This window comes from Eretmochelys imbricata, chromosome 21 (genome assembly GCF_965152235.1).
Source record: "Eretmochelys imbricata isolate rEreImb1 chromosome 21, rEreImb1.hap1, whole genome shotgun sequence".
Taxonomy (NCBI): Eukaryota; Metazoa; Chordata; order Testudines; family Cheloniidae; genus Eretmochelys; species Eretmochelys imbricata.
The window spans coordinates 7,788,492-7,804,526 of NC_135592.1; the positions used below are offsets into that span (position 1 = coordinate 7,788,492).

General features: G+C 44.1%; 1 protein-coding gene across 3 annotated transcripts in view; it reads right to left on the minus strand.

Annotated features, from left to right (window-relative positions):
• Positions 1–2,254: 2,254 nt before the first annotated feature.
• MDM4 (MDM4 regulator of p53) overlaps positions 2,255–16,035 on the minus strand; it is a 34,521-nt gene continuing 20,740 nt past the window's right edge. Inside the window, exons 6-11 of one of the 3 annotated variants that reach the window (XM_077839604.1) lie at positions 14,306–14,373; positions 13,427–13,523; positions 11,824–11,984; positions 11,042–11,179; positions 10,389–10,469; positions 2,255–8,527 (exon numbers count right to left, since the gene is read on the minus strand). In XM_077839604.1, the coding sequence (XP_077695730.1) occupies positions 7,967–8,527; positions 10,389–10,469; positions 11,042–11,179; positions 11,824–11,984; positions 13,427–13,523; positions 14,306–14,373 (1,106 nt within the window). In that variant the 3' untranslated portion in view covers positions 2,255–7,966. Of the gene's footprint in view, positions 8,528–10,388; positions 10,470–11,041; positions 11,180–11,823; positions 11,985–13,426; positions 13,527–14,305; positions 14,374–16,035 lie in introns of all 3 variants that reach the window. The other 2 variants (XM_077839603.1, XR_013348570.1) reach the window with 2 other exon arrangements.

Here is a 16,035-nt window from a genome sequence, read left to right on the forward strand (position 1 = left end):
TCCTCGTCAGGGAAAGCTGACGGAGCTAGGGGAACCAGGTATGCTAAGAACTATTCAGGATATTGTTTACAAGTGACAGAGGCCACTGGTGGCAGGTATGTAGGGTCCACAGCAATGGCAGAGTGAAGGGGCAAGAGAACACAACGCAGGCACCCAGGAGAAGTGGTTAGTTGTCCAATGTGATTCGCCTGGTGAAGAGAGGTGCAGAAGCAACAGCAGATGGGAAGGGCAATTCTACTTAAGGATGGGTCCATTCTCTTTTATCACACACCGACCGGAACCCGCATGCAGAAATGTCAATGGCAGCTCTGCATACAGGGTAAGAGCAGCGTCCCACCCTCTGTGTACAGGTGCCAGCAATGCTGCGGGGGGAGTGTGTGCGCGGGGGGCATGTAAGAAAGATCTGAGAAGTTTCTGCCAGCCTGTAAAATGACAATTTCTCTTGACCAGACATGCACATGGGGCTGTGAGAAGTTCTCCGGAGATAGGCAGGAAGGCCCCCTGCAGAGCTTGGGTTTTTATCTTCCCACTGAAGGTCCTGCTTTACGCTGCAAGCCCAGGCTTATGAAATTCTTGGCAGAGTGCAGAAAAAGCTGCCTTAGGTAGAAGACCGTGCAAGTAGACTGCGTATGGAGATCCGGAGGCTCTCCCATGTAAATCGCTAGTTTGTGAGCACAATTACTGCTCTCCGACAGCTGTTTGGCACCTGAAATGGTTGGTGGTCATAGCCCAGGTGTTAACCAACAAGTATTTGCTAGCGAAGCATCACTGCAGAGCTCCCTTCCTGGCAATGGTCAATGACTAAATGGCAGTGTGGCATCTGAACAATAATTTTACCCCCAGGAAGTGGTCCTTTTAAGAGAGGACAGAGCACGGTATGAGGTGGGCAAGCTTCCACTGCCCCATCCTTGTGCTATGGCTAAAGAACTCAGTCTCCAGTTCTTTTATTCCGCCACCTTTCACCAACACCGGTTGCATTTATTTATTTATTTTTCTTAGGGAGCATTCCATCTGCTGTTTATTATGAAGCTGCATCTCCTTCTCGGCCAGTGACTAGTGATAAATCACCCCCATGAGTTTCTGACACATATAACACATGTAGTTGAGAATATTTTATATCTATCTAATGCATCTGGTTAATTTGTGTAGAGTCCCTCTTGCTTTTCCCCTTCCTTGACACCTGTTTGCCTGTACTTAGACTGAGCTCCTCCAACAGCGACTGTCTTTTCCTGAATGTCTGGAAAAGTACAGCAGGGATGCTACCACAAATCATAATCATGTCACAATAAAAGCACAGTGGTGCTGTTATAGCCGTGTCCATCCCAGGTTATTAGAAAGACGAGGGGGGGGGGGGTTAACATCTTTTATTGGTCCAACTTCTGTTGTTGAGAGAGAAGCTTTCGAGCTACACAAGCTCTTTTTGAAAGCTTGTCTCTCTCCCCAACAGAAGGTGGTCCAATAAAATGTTACCTCACCCCTCCCTTGTCTCTCTACTAAACCGACATTACAGCTACCAGTGTCTTTATCGTTTTACCGAGTGACACTCACAGGAATAGGAGATAACCCTAATCAAGTGGACTGCATGTCCCACAAACAGTTAAATTTTACTCATGCCAATGTAAACACTCCACAGGTACATACCCACGTACCTCAGTGACGCCAGCTTTGCACAGTTGGCAGCTGAGATTTCCTAACACTATGACTGAGTAGCTCTAGCAAGCAGCTCCCGATACCTAGTTAGGTGAAATTTACATTGCCATGTTCTACAGAGGAGTATGTTTCTTTTCAGATACCTAAGCTTCCTCCATGCCCACCCATTTACAAAGGGACAGCACTCCTAACATCTCAGGTTAGGCAAAACTCTCTCCCCATTCCATTCTGTCACAGAAGGTTCGGGACCAGACTCTGATCTGAGTTACACTGCTATAAATCTGGTCTAACCCCACAGTATTCAACAAAATCACCAATTTGAGATGTGAATCTGGCCCATACCTCCTGCCCTAACCAGCCATAATCACCTCAGTTACCTAAATGGTACTCTGTACCATACAAGGCAATAGAAAGTCTCAGAGTACTTTTTCTATACTTTGCTCTAGTCCAGTCCAATTGTTTCCAAGATCTTCTCATTCAGTCTCCTACAGTCACAAGCAAATAAGTTACTCATATGAAAGAGGGTCTTGAGCTGCAGAGGATTTCCTATTGATCTGTTAAGCTGCACATGTACACACACAAAGTGAAATAAATGAGGTTGCTATACTGGTAACAAAGGTTTTATTTAAGCTTTGCTGAAACACAGTACAAATTAAAAACTAAACCTTCTAAGTTTCCCTATCACAAGATTTCAAATGTCAATTATATTTTGCATGGGAAACAAACAAGTCATGAATTTACTCCAATCAAAGCATTGTAAAATAGTGCAAATATAAATAGAAGTATTTTGGTGAGCTTTATGTTACAAGTAGGGAGCATGTATTCCATAGATATTTCACTTTTCCTGGATGAAAATATATTTAGGTGCAAAACAGGGGAAGGGTGCTTAGGGGATTTAGTAAGAAATTACCTTTTGTGGAAGGGAATTGGTCTTTCTATTGTTATTCAAGAGCATAAAACATTCCTGCTACCTACACAATATTTCAGACATCTTCAAGCACTTTCTCAGATAGGTACACAGGGGTGTTGGAAGGATTCCTGCTTGCACAGCACCTTAGCTCTTATAGCACTTTATTAAGTATTATTACAGGGTGACCAGACAGCAAATGTGAAAAATCAGGACAGCGGGTGGGGGGTAATAGATGCCTACATAAGAAAAAGCCCGAAATATCAGGACTGACCCTGTAAAATCAGGACATCTGGTCACCCTATATTATTAGAGAGAAAGGTCATCACAAATAATTTGTAAACTGTCTGAATACAAAGAGTTAAGAATGAACGAGGAAGCTGCCACCTTGAAAGCTGAATGACCATTTGGGACACGGGATGTATGGAAGCAGGAGTCATTTTCAAAGCAGCTGTGTTATTTTAAAATGTATCAACAGTCGTTTAACATGCGTAACATCCACCAATTATCTTTTAGTAACAGGACCTCAGGCAACTGTACTGCTTCTCATACGTTCAGCTGTCCTCCCTGGCCAACCCTTTCCAACCTGGGCTCCAAAAGGGGGCACCGCTATAAACAGTCAGAATTTCAGAGATGTTGAGTAGCTCACAACTGACACTCAAGTGAACAAGAGATCCAGGTGTTCAGCCGCTCCGAAAAATCAGGGCACTGAATTAAGGTGCCTAATTCTGGATTTAGGTGGTTAATTTTCTGGTGCCTGTATTAGCTTCCCATCTGTAAAATGCTGACTTCATTTGTAACGGGCATTCAGATCTACAGATCAAAAGAGCTATACAAGAGCTAGGTATTTTATTGAAATACTTTGGGTCCTGTCTCTGCAACTAAGGCATGAGAACATACTTCCTGTTGGGAAATGTCAATAAAACGGCAGCTCTGATTGAATTAGGGCTTGTCTATACAGAAAGGTTGTACCACTCTAACTATTAAGACATATAGCTGTACAACCCTCTTAGGCCTTGTCTACATGGCCACTTTACAGCGCTGAAACTTTCTCGCTCAGGGGTGTGAAAAGACACCTCCCTGAGCGCTGCAAGTTTCAGCGCTGTAACGTGGCAGTGTAGACAGTGCCCCAGCGCTGGGAGCCGTGGTAGCTACTCCCCTCGTGGGGGTGGTTTCTTCTCTCTCCCAGCGCTGGTGCTGCGGCAGCACTTTGACGTTGGTAGTGAAGATGTACCCCTAGTGTGGACACCGTTACACTGGTGTAAGCATCTATGGGAAGGGGAATAAGCTACATCGGACTACGGTACCTTTATACCGGTATACCTGCATCGACACGAGGCATTACAACAGTATAACTATTTCAGGGGGGAAAAATCATATCCTTAAGCAAGATAGTTATACTGGTAAGAAAAAGAAGCTGATGCTTCTGAAATACCACTTTTATATTTGCTACATAATAAAAATAAATCTCCAAGCTGTCTAATGTTCATTGTGGCTTTCCTTTGACACAGGGGGATTTCCGCTTAGACTCCTTATAACTCTTAGCCACTGAGTAGAGGCAAGTATCTCAAGCTTTGTATATATTACACATCTTCATAGGGTTTCAGTAAGGATATTATATCCCCACCTGACCCAATACATTGTACTTTCAGGCTTTTTTGATCAACATGGACTACACACTTCACAACATGTTGGGTCTGAAAACTATTCAAACAGAACTCTTAACAAAATGCACTTTTTTCGAGGCACCCGGGCAAACAAAATTCACAGTGTCCAGAAGATGTGCTTTCAAGTTTACGTCCAAGCATCCACCTTGCCGAGCATACAAACATCGAAAGAAAGGAAGGCAGCTAGCTGGTAACCAACAGTTCCCACTTCTATACTATTGTAAGGAAACCCTGCTGAATCTTCAACGGCCCAAAGGAAGGCAAAGGTGCGTCAGCTTCATTTTAGTGACCCTTCAGCAAGACAGTAACAAGTGTGCTTCAGATATGGGGCCAGAACCCCCAACGGTGTAAGTCAGCATAACGCCACTGACTTCACTAGAGCTATGCTGATTTACACCAGTCGGTGATCTGGCCTGTTTGCAAAACAATATTGTGAAACTGCAATTTGGTGCACTGCAGCTTAACTTGTGATTTAAAAACAAAACTCATTCCATTTGTACATGTACAGCAAACAAAAACAGACACAGTAATCATCACACAGTAAAACAACATCAAGTCAATACAGCGGCAGAATCACCAACAGGTTTGGTGTGCTTTTGGCAGTGATAGCTCTGATCCCACACATCCCATCTCCTCCGATGTCCCTACAGAAGAAGAATAAACTCAACGTGGTTTTGGTGCTGCTGGGTTTTGTGACCTTCCCTGGCAGATGCAGACGCATGGCTGGCTTGTTACGAATGGGTTGAACACATGGTAAAGACTGGGTTTTTGACTTGAGAGGGAGTGAAAAAAGGAAGGAAAAAGTTGCTTTGCGAACCACCTGAAAGAGTATCAAGTATTTAGTGGCCTGGAATGGTTCCCATTTCTGCTTAGACTTGCTCACTCATAGCTCCCGATGCACTGCTAGTCAGCTAGTACATCCAGGACTGGCACTGTGCTGGTCAGTCTATGCCAAGTAGAAGCACTTTCTAACTAAAAGCCACAAATCAACAGCGAGAGAGGAAAAGCCTGGATTATAACCATGGAAAAGAGATCTGTTCCCCTCTTCTCCTCCCAAGGTCAAGATTAAACCAGAGGAGAGCCACTGCCCTCTCTGCATACAACATAGCTAAGAGGGTACTGATCAATCAATGCTATATATTCTCTCTTCCCTTCCCATTTGAAACTTTGGAGATAGAGCTGCTTCAGCAGCAGTGTGCTAAGCGCTGCTCTAAGGAACCTTGTGGGAGGCCTGTACCTGCTTTGTCTCTCTACCAGGGAGATGAAGGGAGTTAGAGAGACTACAATAAAAATACTAGATCAAAAAGGAATGTCGCTAGAGAGGAAACTACAGTTCTTTGTGAATATGTAAAGCCTCCCGCAGCTCTTCAGGCCCAGTTGAACTGTACACCCTCAGGAACTCTGGGCAATAAGGCTATGATGTACAGCACAAGCTGCAATGACTGGCAGTGATGGTTCAGAAGGGGGAGGCAAAATCTTCCCCAAACCACATGCTAGAGACAGGGCAGTCTAGGTGACCCAAGTAATAGGAATCCCCACCCAACTTGCACTGGATAGACACTTTACAGCAGAAGGCAGGTATGTGGATCTTAACAGTTAGAGGGTAAACACCTGCCAGATCAAATAATCCACCTCTTGGAGGAGAGCATAGTCTTCACAGCAGAAGACGCAGCCCTTCAATGTGTATTCTATGGACACAGAACTATGGCTTCCCAGTGTATTGAGATGCTACACCAAATGCACATTTCTTGGTATTTAAAACAGAGAAGTGACAGAGTCCACCCTAGAGTTATTTTAAACAGGCCTGGACAAAGCCTTGGATAACAGATTGTTGAGAGCAAACCTGTGATGGCCAAGGAGTGCTGAGCTAAATGGGACCTAACAGGTGTTGGCCATCTTTATTTTTCTAGGGTTTTATTTATTTAAAATAAGTGGGAAATAAAACAAAGGTGCTAAAAGGAGTGTGTGTTTTGAGGAGGGACGGGGGTAAGTAAATTCACTCTACACAGTGAGCTGTATTTGTGGCTCTGGCTCTGCAGGAGAGAAGGGAAAGTGCAGCAGGAGAAGGGCTATATACCTGCTTTACAGCCAACTGATCTGCATAGATCTATTGGGGAATGATCTAACCTGAAGGAGACCCTGCACTTGGTAACATCGTGTGCTTCCATAGCACAGTCTCTTCCCTTTGCGTCCTGCAGATGCCTCTGCACATGGTCCAAGGTCTGTGCTGCACAGTGATTCTCCACCTGCCCAGTGGAAGTTACTCTAACCCTAAGGGGTCCCCAGGGTAGCTGTGGCTGCAGGCGGGAGTCTCTGGTAGTTTGGGTCCAGTGGAATGTGAATGACCCTGTTCCCCTACAGATCCCCCAGGCTTGAGGACAGGCACCCCACAGCCATCTCCATGTGGGCAAACCCTGACCAACCTCCACAAGGGACAATAGACGATGCTCTCCATGAGGCAGTCTTCACAGATTTCCAACCCCTGGAGCTCCTTCCTGCAGATGGGGGTTGAGAAAGATCTGGGCAGATACTAGGATGTGCTCTTTAAGAAAGAATTTAACAACAGTTTAAAACTACAAATTCTAGCTGAGTTCTAATGGCCGATGGACCCTCTATTGCACTGTGCAGATAAGAATACCGCAGAAGGATTCTGAGAAGCGTTAAAACCTGTAAGAAACTACATCAAATTTAAGAGGGTCCAAATGTGACCAACACCACACAACAGAGTTCCTTAGATAAACCAGCTGTCAGGTGGCATACTAAGACGACCTTATTTTTCAAAATTGCACATTAGTCATTAGTAAATCTCTCCAGCACTTTAAATAGAGACGTTTCTCAAATGATCAGCCAGCTTAAAAAAGGCAGGTATGCAGTTAAAACAGTTGTTGGTGTGAGGAGCTAATTATGAGCATTAGAATGCTCACATATACACGCACAACTGTTGCAAGCGCACACCTCACCTAAGGGCCAAATCCTCAGCTGGTGTCAATTAGCATGGAGTTGACTGAGCTTTGCCGATTGACAGCAGCCAAGGAACTGGCCCCCAACTCTATATCTTAATTAAAAGGGATCCAGTAAGAAAGCAAGACATGACACCTTGCTGTTGCATGATTGCTAAATCATACAGGGTGGTTTACATATTGATTAAACGCTGGGGAGGTTTGTTTTTCATTAAGGATTTTGGGGAGTCTCTCAACCTGATCTTACAAAATACTGCAGAGAGTCAGAAGTCTTGTAACCCCCGTTTACCATTACTCTTCTGAGAACTGATCCTTGGAGAATTCAGCCTACATACATGTACACACAGACACACGCTCTTCCCGCCCTGTGTTTTCTATTTTGAGGCACTGCACAGAGTTTAGCTTACTGCAGAGCATACAATCAACCAGAGTTACATACTTATTCATTAACCATCTGGCTTCTGCAAGGATCAGTTATGAAAACAAGACCATCCGGGTGAAATCATCATCTCTAGACCTTGGAAAGAAAAGGATTCAGAAATTCTAAAATCCGGGGCAGATCAGTCAGGCCCCAGGAACGTAAACTGACACTAAAAACTGAACATTGTTTAATTTCATTACTGGGATTCCGCAACTTCCTTTGTCAGTTTGGGACCCCTGTTCTTTAGCTGAGTTACGTGGTTAGCCTCCCTTGCAGCACCATAGACACCAACGTAAACCTTGTGGCAGCTGTCCCCTGACAAGCGACCATTTAAATCCCTGAAGCACCTTGCAGCAGCACGCTATCCCATGAAGATTCTGATCACCATCTGGATCTGTTTCTTGCACACTGGACATGGCAATCTCCCTTTCTTCAACATTTTTGCACATTTGAAGCAAGCCACTAGGTGAGCAGACCTTCCATGGACAATATTCCCATCCCGCGGCCTCTTCTGGCATAGAAGGCAGGGATTCAACAAATTTTTTATATTCTCTTGGCATTCTACTTTTTCCTCCTTTTTGTGTTCACCAAAATGCATCTGTGGCTCCTGGTCCTTGCCCTTGCATTCTTCTGCCAAACCCAGGGACTCCATGGAGCTGCCAGGGTCTACATGTGACTCACATTCCTCTGTGTACAGATCTTTGGGTCGGCAAACTGGAGCAGACACGGTCCTTCTGCAGTCTGGGACATCGATTCCCTCATCATCCTTTTTGCCTTGAATAGTATCAATGGTGGACAGAGAGAGAGAATGAGCTAGTTTGGGGCAATCAGAGTACCAGTCCTTCCGTAAGGCCCAACAGCGGTAACAGTACCGTTTGACTGGAGAGTTAAACTTCTTGCATTTGGTGCATTGCCAGCAGTCCTGAAGAATGAACGGAGTAGACAAAAACAAGAGCAAGTCAGTGCATTCTTGCTAAGGCTGCTTTCCTTTATGTGCGGGAAGCAGCAAAGAAGAGTCACCAAAATGGCAGTGTGTCAAGGCTCCCAGATGCATGATACACAGTGGCAACTTAGAGAGCCTAAGAAATATTTCACCGTGCTCATAGCACCTACAGACTCACGCCCTCCGCTTAAGAGTTTACTTTGTCTTTTCCCACCTCTCAACTTTCATATCTTTGGAGGAAAGTAAAGTTCTCATTCTGTGCAGTTTATTGAAATTTAAGTGCCCCACTCTAAATTCAAGGGTAAATAGCTCCTTGAATTTGTTAGAAGTGTATTTCTCAGAATCATTAATTATTTAGCATCTAGTGGATCTACACAATTGATAGTGGCTTACTTGATTACCCTATATTCCAAGGGCAATAGCTACTCAAGTTTAGAGCTATAATTCTGCTGTCCTATGCCAGGGACAATCAGATTTGTCAAGCCAGCACAGTCTAGAAAAGTGTGCTCAAAATTTTTTTGGCTCTGCCAGCTGCAAGGAACAGTGTGACATATTTTTTTTTGACATACAGCAAAACCCTCAAAAGAGAGCCTGCAAGGACTGGGGAAAAAAGAGCACAGATGATAGAACATAGATCTGGTGTCAGTTAAGATACACTAGGAAGGATGCCTCTTGGAGAAGAGTCAAAAGGTACAATTCTTTTCCACATTGTTCAGAAACCGAAGGGCGAAATGCGGAAGAAGGCTGGATCTGTAGTTCAAGTGCTAAGTAGGCTGTGGGGTGACCCAGGTTCAATTCCTGCTCCACCACAAACACCTTTTGTCACCCTGCACAAGTCACTTCATCCCTCTCTGCCTCAGGTCCCCATCTGTAACATGGTGATAACAGCATTGCCCTACCTTCATGGGGTGTAGAGGATAAATACACTAAAGATGGTGAGGCACCCAGATGCTACCGTGACAGGAGCCATGTTTGTAACTAAAACAGATTAGAGTGACAATTGGATTCTCTCTCCATCCTGGGGACCACCTTGAAGCAACCAGCAGTTTAGTAGCTGGTTTGGAGCTCTCAGGATACAGTGGAACTCTGATTGGAATACAGAATATTTCAGCAGCATGTTTTCTGATATGACTAACTCTGATCTGGCTATTTCCCTGGTTACCGGGGGCTTAGTTTATACTTCTGAATTTTCATCAAGGATAATATCCCAGATTTCCTTTCAGACTGCAATACAGACTTGGCCCTAGAACAGTGTGCAAACACATCCATATTTACATTTTTCATCTCTCATAACAAAACCAGGTTTTTTTTTTTTCATTCTAATTAATTTAGTGCTGGCTTGACAGCGCCAGACACTGAGGGCCCGATTCCCATTTACACAATTCTGGCTGCGTAAAGAGGCCGTAGCATAACACAGAAGAAAGCCCTGAATCATCTAGCCAGGGAACAGCTACAGCACAGGCAGGTGCAAACTCTTCCACACTGCCCAGCAACACTGCCTAAACCTGCATGCGAAGGAACTGTTCTGTTGTGAGTGGTGTGTTCCGTCTCCATGGCCCATTCAATGCTTGACTACTCTTCAGGCTGGCCATTTTGTGCCAATCCTGATGTCAGTATTTAAACCGACACCTTTTCAAAGCAAACTGGACTGAGAGACACCCCTAAACTTCATACAGGTGACCAAGCAAAGGGAATGTACTTTTTTGCTACAGAGCACTTATCATGGCTTTTGAAAGGGATATAGTAAACATTCTCCTAGCACAACAAATAGCGTACATTTTAGTCAGACAAGCTGGCACAGCACACTCAGAGCATGGGATGCTGAGCTAAAGATGAATACCTCAGAGGCAGCTTCTACATCTGTGTCGTCACTTAGGCACTGAGAATCCTCAAGGTCATCAGTACACGTAACCTCAATCAACTAGGAAGAGTAAATAAGTTATTAGAATTGTATGCAAAACTCACTAATGACTTTTCTAAAAATGTATTTGTGGATTTTTCTTCATCCTTCAAACATGCATGTGGGTAACTTTACTCATGTGACCGGTCCTGCTGATCATCGACAAAGTTTGCAGGATCAGGCCTAAACCATTAAACTGACTGTGCACAAAGTTTTCGCAAAAAAGCACAAGAAAAATATTTTTCAGTGCTGAATCTTAAAGTAATGGCTCTAGTAATGGTAGAGAAAAAATTCAGAAGTGTGATTTTCAGCTGATTGTGTGCCTTCAAAAATGACTTCAATGGGTCAAAACAAGCAGAGATGCAGGACTCCCAACAGCTGATAGCTTCTGAGAAAAATGGTTCTAATGGACATCCCATCAAGAGACTATTGAGGGGGGTTCCTTTAGTAAGGAAGGCTTACAAAGTTGGCTGGTCATTGGACTGCCTGTTCCCAATACAGAAGCAGAACAGGAGAAGAGAAATGAATGGCAAAGGTTTGCAACATAAATTAGATCAGCTAACACAGCCATACTGTGTATCACTAGGAGATACCTTTTTCTCACTCTCTTTCCCCACTTCTTCACAGTCCACCGTCTCCACTTTGACAGCAACATTGAATTGATCAGACGCAGATTCATTGAGGAACCACAAGTCATCAGTAGTATCTGAAACAATGGCAGTGTCTATGTCCTAGTAGAAAGGAGATGGGGAAAAATATGCATGCATTGGGATATTAGTGATTCAACAGGTGTGGGTATACGGAACTCCAGTGCTCTCAACAGGAGAGAGGGGGCATAACTGCAGCCCTAATGCATGCTCTCCTCTTCTTTTATACCAGACTTCTCCCCACTCAAACTCTCTCAGTGACTCTTGGGGTGACAAGCAATGCAGTAGAACACGCTGAAAAATGGAGACACATTTTCAGAAGTGTCCATTTTCTGACCAGCTCTACAATTCAGTCCCCTTGTTAACAGTTGACACAGGCTAGCCAGCATGCTACATATATCTTCATTATATATTAGTGACTTTTATCCCAAAGGATCCCAATGACCTTCACAGGATATATGCACACGGCACCACTGAAATACAGTCAACACTTTGGCATGGAGAAGAAAACATTGGGGAGCGGGGACATTTTGTCCAGACATACCAAAGCAAACCTTGCATTCATGAAAAGACTTTTAACTGGGTAGAAAGAAGGGAGAAGTTGCAGGTCTTGGACAGACTCTGAACTGTGGGGAAAAAAATGACTACAGGAATATTTACTTGACCCACACAAGAGTGGATAGGAAGAGAATACACTGCATTTTTAGCTGTTTAAAGTATCCATTTACCTGGTTGGTCTGTATGTCTGTTGACCCGTTACTTCTGGACTTGTAGTTGTTTCTCAGATTTCCTAAAAACCACCATGGAAGGCCAGCTACATCCCACTCCTCAAATACCAGATCCAGTTTGGGCTTCTTGCTTTTTGAGAGGTTTTCTATTAAGTCTTTGTCTGCAAAAGCCAAGTAGAATCTAGGTCATGACAGGCATATGCAGCTTGTGGCACCAGCAAAGCAGAACCATCCAAGTCTAATACATTGTGTATTACAGAATCTTTAATTCCATACCTTTCTGCCTGAGCTAGGTTAACAAGCCTTTGGCTGTATTTATTACAGCATCACACTGGCATGTTGCACCTCCTGTACTTTTGGATGCTCACGTTGCTTAGCAGAGCAGTCATGTGCATTATTTACAGGTTGCGCATATGTGCACATGGACACGGAGTACAGCCCTGTTGATTCCCTTGACCATCCCCTTGAACACCACCACTACACTGCAGATTCGAAGTGACACTCCCTACAGGGACATGCTTGTGAAACCTGGTGCACAAATAAAACTCGTACAATACACTGGGGACAAATTCAGCTTTCGATAAACTGGGCACACTGACACTTAAACTGATGAGTTAAATCTGGTCACACCAGGTTTGGATTTGGCCCCAGTTTCCAGAAATGAGTGCTCCTTGATTCCATGAGAAGGCTCCCAGCCAGAAACTCTTCAAAATGAAGGAAATCTGTCAGTCTTCTCACTCCTTGTCTCACTTTAGCCCACAGAATTCAACCTTTGTTCTCAAACACATGGGGGCCTCATTTCCAAAGAACGTTCACTCCAGCTCTTTATTCAGGCCTGCCGTTTTGAAGGCACAGACAAGGACCACCTCTACGTGCAATCAGGTAAATATCTACCCATCCTCATTTGGACTAACTAATAATTGAACCTGCGAACAGAGGAGCCAGTTTTTGAACATCAGACCCTTTGATATCAGGGTGGAGTTGGGAGTAATGAGCAAAAAGAAACAAACCCTCCATATCCCATAATACGCATGCCACTGAACTAGCAAGAAAGCCCCAAGAGACATTAAAACAAATTTCAAGAGAGGAATTTTCTAGTTATGAGGATGGATGAAAAATACAGCAAAACTTAACACTATTGTTATTCAGTTCTCTGATAGGGTTGCGGGTACTGACTGCAGACAGCTCGGTCTGTATTCCAATTAATTAGAAGACAAAGTCCCCATGGAAGATAAATTGATACAAACATAATTTCAGCATTTAAAATACCCCTGTAAGATTTCTGGTGGCGTTGCTTAGTGATAGATGTCCTGTTTGGTGTTAACCTGCCATTTCCTCCAAGTGTTTGTTTATTTATGAGGCCAAGTATCCGGGCTAAAAAGCGTGTACATTATGCAATACCTACGGCAGCTATTTATGGTTCTCTAAATCTTTGCACATAAAATCATGACTTTGGAAGATTACTTTCCACAATAGGATTTTTATTACTCTCCCAGCATCCTACTCTGATCGGCTCCTCCCATCCAGAGCACCATGTGCAGTATTCACAAATGTGTAGGTGGGCTTGTGCTTGCCCCTCAATGTGGAAACAACCTGCACTCACCTTCGTAGTTTCCATAGTTGAGCTGTGAGGTAGACAAAGCAGGAGCACCACTTTTGTCCTCTATTCCCTCAGTGTCAGAGCTTCTCCCTGTGCTAGTCTGCTTGAAGGAAGGCAGAAAAGACACCCATTAGCCCATCAGAGCTTATAGGGACAAGGGGATGTAGCACTTCCACTCTGAGTCACCAGCTGCAGTGCAACACCAAGGAGTTCCATAGAAGAATAAAAGTTTTTTGAGCACAACACACAGTATTAACCTTTCCAGAAGGCTGCTATGGATTTATTATCAGCACACGAGGAGTACTTTCAACCCAGGAAAAATCTCAAGATTGGCAAGAAACCAAAAGTTGCCATCTTTAATGCAGTAATATTGTGATATTCATCCCCCACCACCCCCACACTCCAGACTGCATAGGCACTTCCCATACCAAACTGTATTATTCCCCATGTATATGCCCAAAACAAGTTAGGACTAGACAAAGATTTTTCCCAGGTTTTCAGATTCTGCCTGGAAGCTTTCGAAAATGATCCCACTGAGCAAAACCAGTTTACGCTTTTAGGAAGTTCAATCTGTTGTTTGAAGAATGGGAGAAACAAAACAACACACACACACTCACAAAAAAAATCCAAACACAGTGCAAGCTGGAGGGACTGAGGACAGGAAGTGTTACATCCCAGAGAAACGCGCCCAGAGATTGGAACTCTGTTATGAAGAGAACAGAGAAGGGTCACTCTGTCCCTGGTCTGTGGACTCCCAAGAACTTTTAAGGAAGGCGAAGACCTACCAGTCAAGCAGTAAAAAGTTCTGGCAGTCCACCATGCACAGGTACAGAGAAGGGGCCGCTCTGTACAACAAAAGAAACCACCAGGCAGTGGGTTTACCTTCAGCTGGTCTTGGCTTGGATTATCGACGCTCTGATCCTTTGCGAGAGCAAGAGTCTGTGCAGCATCTATATGGCAAGTAAAACAAAAGAAAAAACCTTCCCTGGTAATAACCATTCTCACAACACAGAGGGCCCTCAGCAAGCAACCAACGAGCCAGGCTTGGCAGACAGGTGTGTAGCACTTTACAGAAGAAAGGATTCTAGTTGCTTAGGCAGCTGGCCAATTCCCAGATGGCTATTACAGGGGGACTGCTTATTTCTTTGTTCTTATTATGAGGGCACTGGACTAGGGAGTAGGAAGTGTCTGTGGCCACTGGGAGACCTTACACCTCATTGCAGGTAAGAATCCTGACACCCCGCACATGGCCTGCCCTCCCTCTGCAAGCTGCCAGGTTGTAGGCAGGGAAGCTCAATGCAGCAGCAGAGGTGGTGACTCCAGCATGGAGCCTAGAGCAGCTCCATGCTGAAAAACAAGGCCACGAGGGAAATGCCTGACGGATACACTCTCTGTCACTGGCCACAGAGACTAGCTGTGGGGAGATGTCATTTTGAAGAAAGAAGAAACCAGACCAAATAGGGGAAGGTCCACATCCTGGCAGACTCCTCCCTCGGTATTCACAGTCAGTGTACATGTCCTCAATACAACTTAATGCAGACAAATACACAGGCACCAAAGGTTAATCAAAACTCCCCCGCCCCCCAAAAACCTTACAGTCTAAGCTAAAAGCCAAAGCAACCAGGTTAACAAAAATGATTGTAACTAAACCGAAGACCCGTATTTTAGAAAAGGCTAAATGAGCGGAATGGCTCATAGGGACCGCTCCCGCTCCCTTTTAATTCCATGGCAACGCTGACTTCTAGGAGAGCAGGATTGGGTTTCTATGCCTGTTGTACTTCACAACACAAACAGGAAGACACAGTGAAGTGCAGTTACAGATAGAAAAGTGACTGTAAAACGACACTGCTGGATCCCATATTCTCTCCCACTCACGTCCCTATCAAATATACTCTATTTACAAGCCCACGGTTGATTTTTCTAATGCCCAACAAAGCAAATCTGAAAATCCAGCCATTTTCTTCTGCCTCTTCCATCATCATCAGCAGTAAAGTATCTGAAATGAGAGATTAGCTGATGTTGCCTGAAGCAAAAGAGACTTCAACTCACTCATCCATATTTGCTTTGGCTCCACAGTGTTAGAAGAGGAAGAATGGCTTTATGATGAAGTCTAACTCTGTCTGAACATATTATATATAGAACACACTATTCTTACAATGGTTGGAAAAACACCTTTCATACTGGAAAATTTCTCTGCCAACATAAATAAAAACACTGAACGTAAAATTTAAAGAAAGCAGATAGCCTAAAGTAGATGTTGTATGACTCAGGGACCAGTTAGGCTGAATACGGAGATCTACTGATGAAAAGTACTACATGACAGCTAGGTGTTAAGGAGATATGTTCTTATCCCACAGTCACTTTTCCTTCTATAAGTGCACTTTATAGAAGTAGCCTCAATAATTTGCAGAGTGAGGCACTGAGAAGCAGAAATCTGGCCAGTGAATATTGTTTGCTCTCCCCGAACATGAAGTATGAGAGGCTATGAAGTGTGACAGGCAATGGAATCCTATTTCCAGTTGCCCTGTTCTAAGAAAAAATTAAATAAATCCACCAGCACCCTTCCTAGACACTTGTGAATTCACGACTGGGTGTACAAAATAAGGGATCTG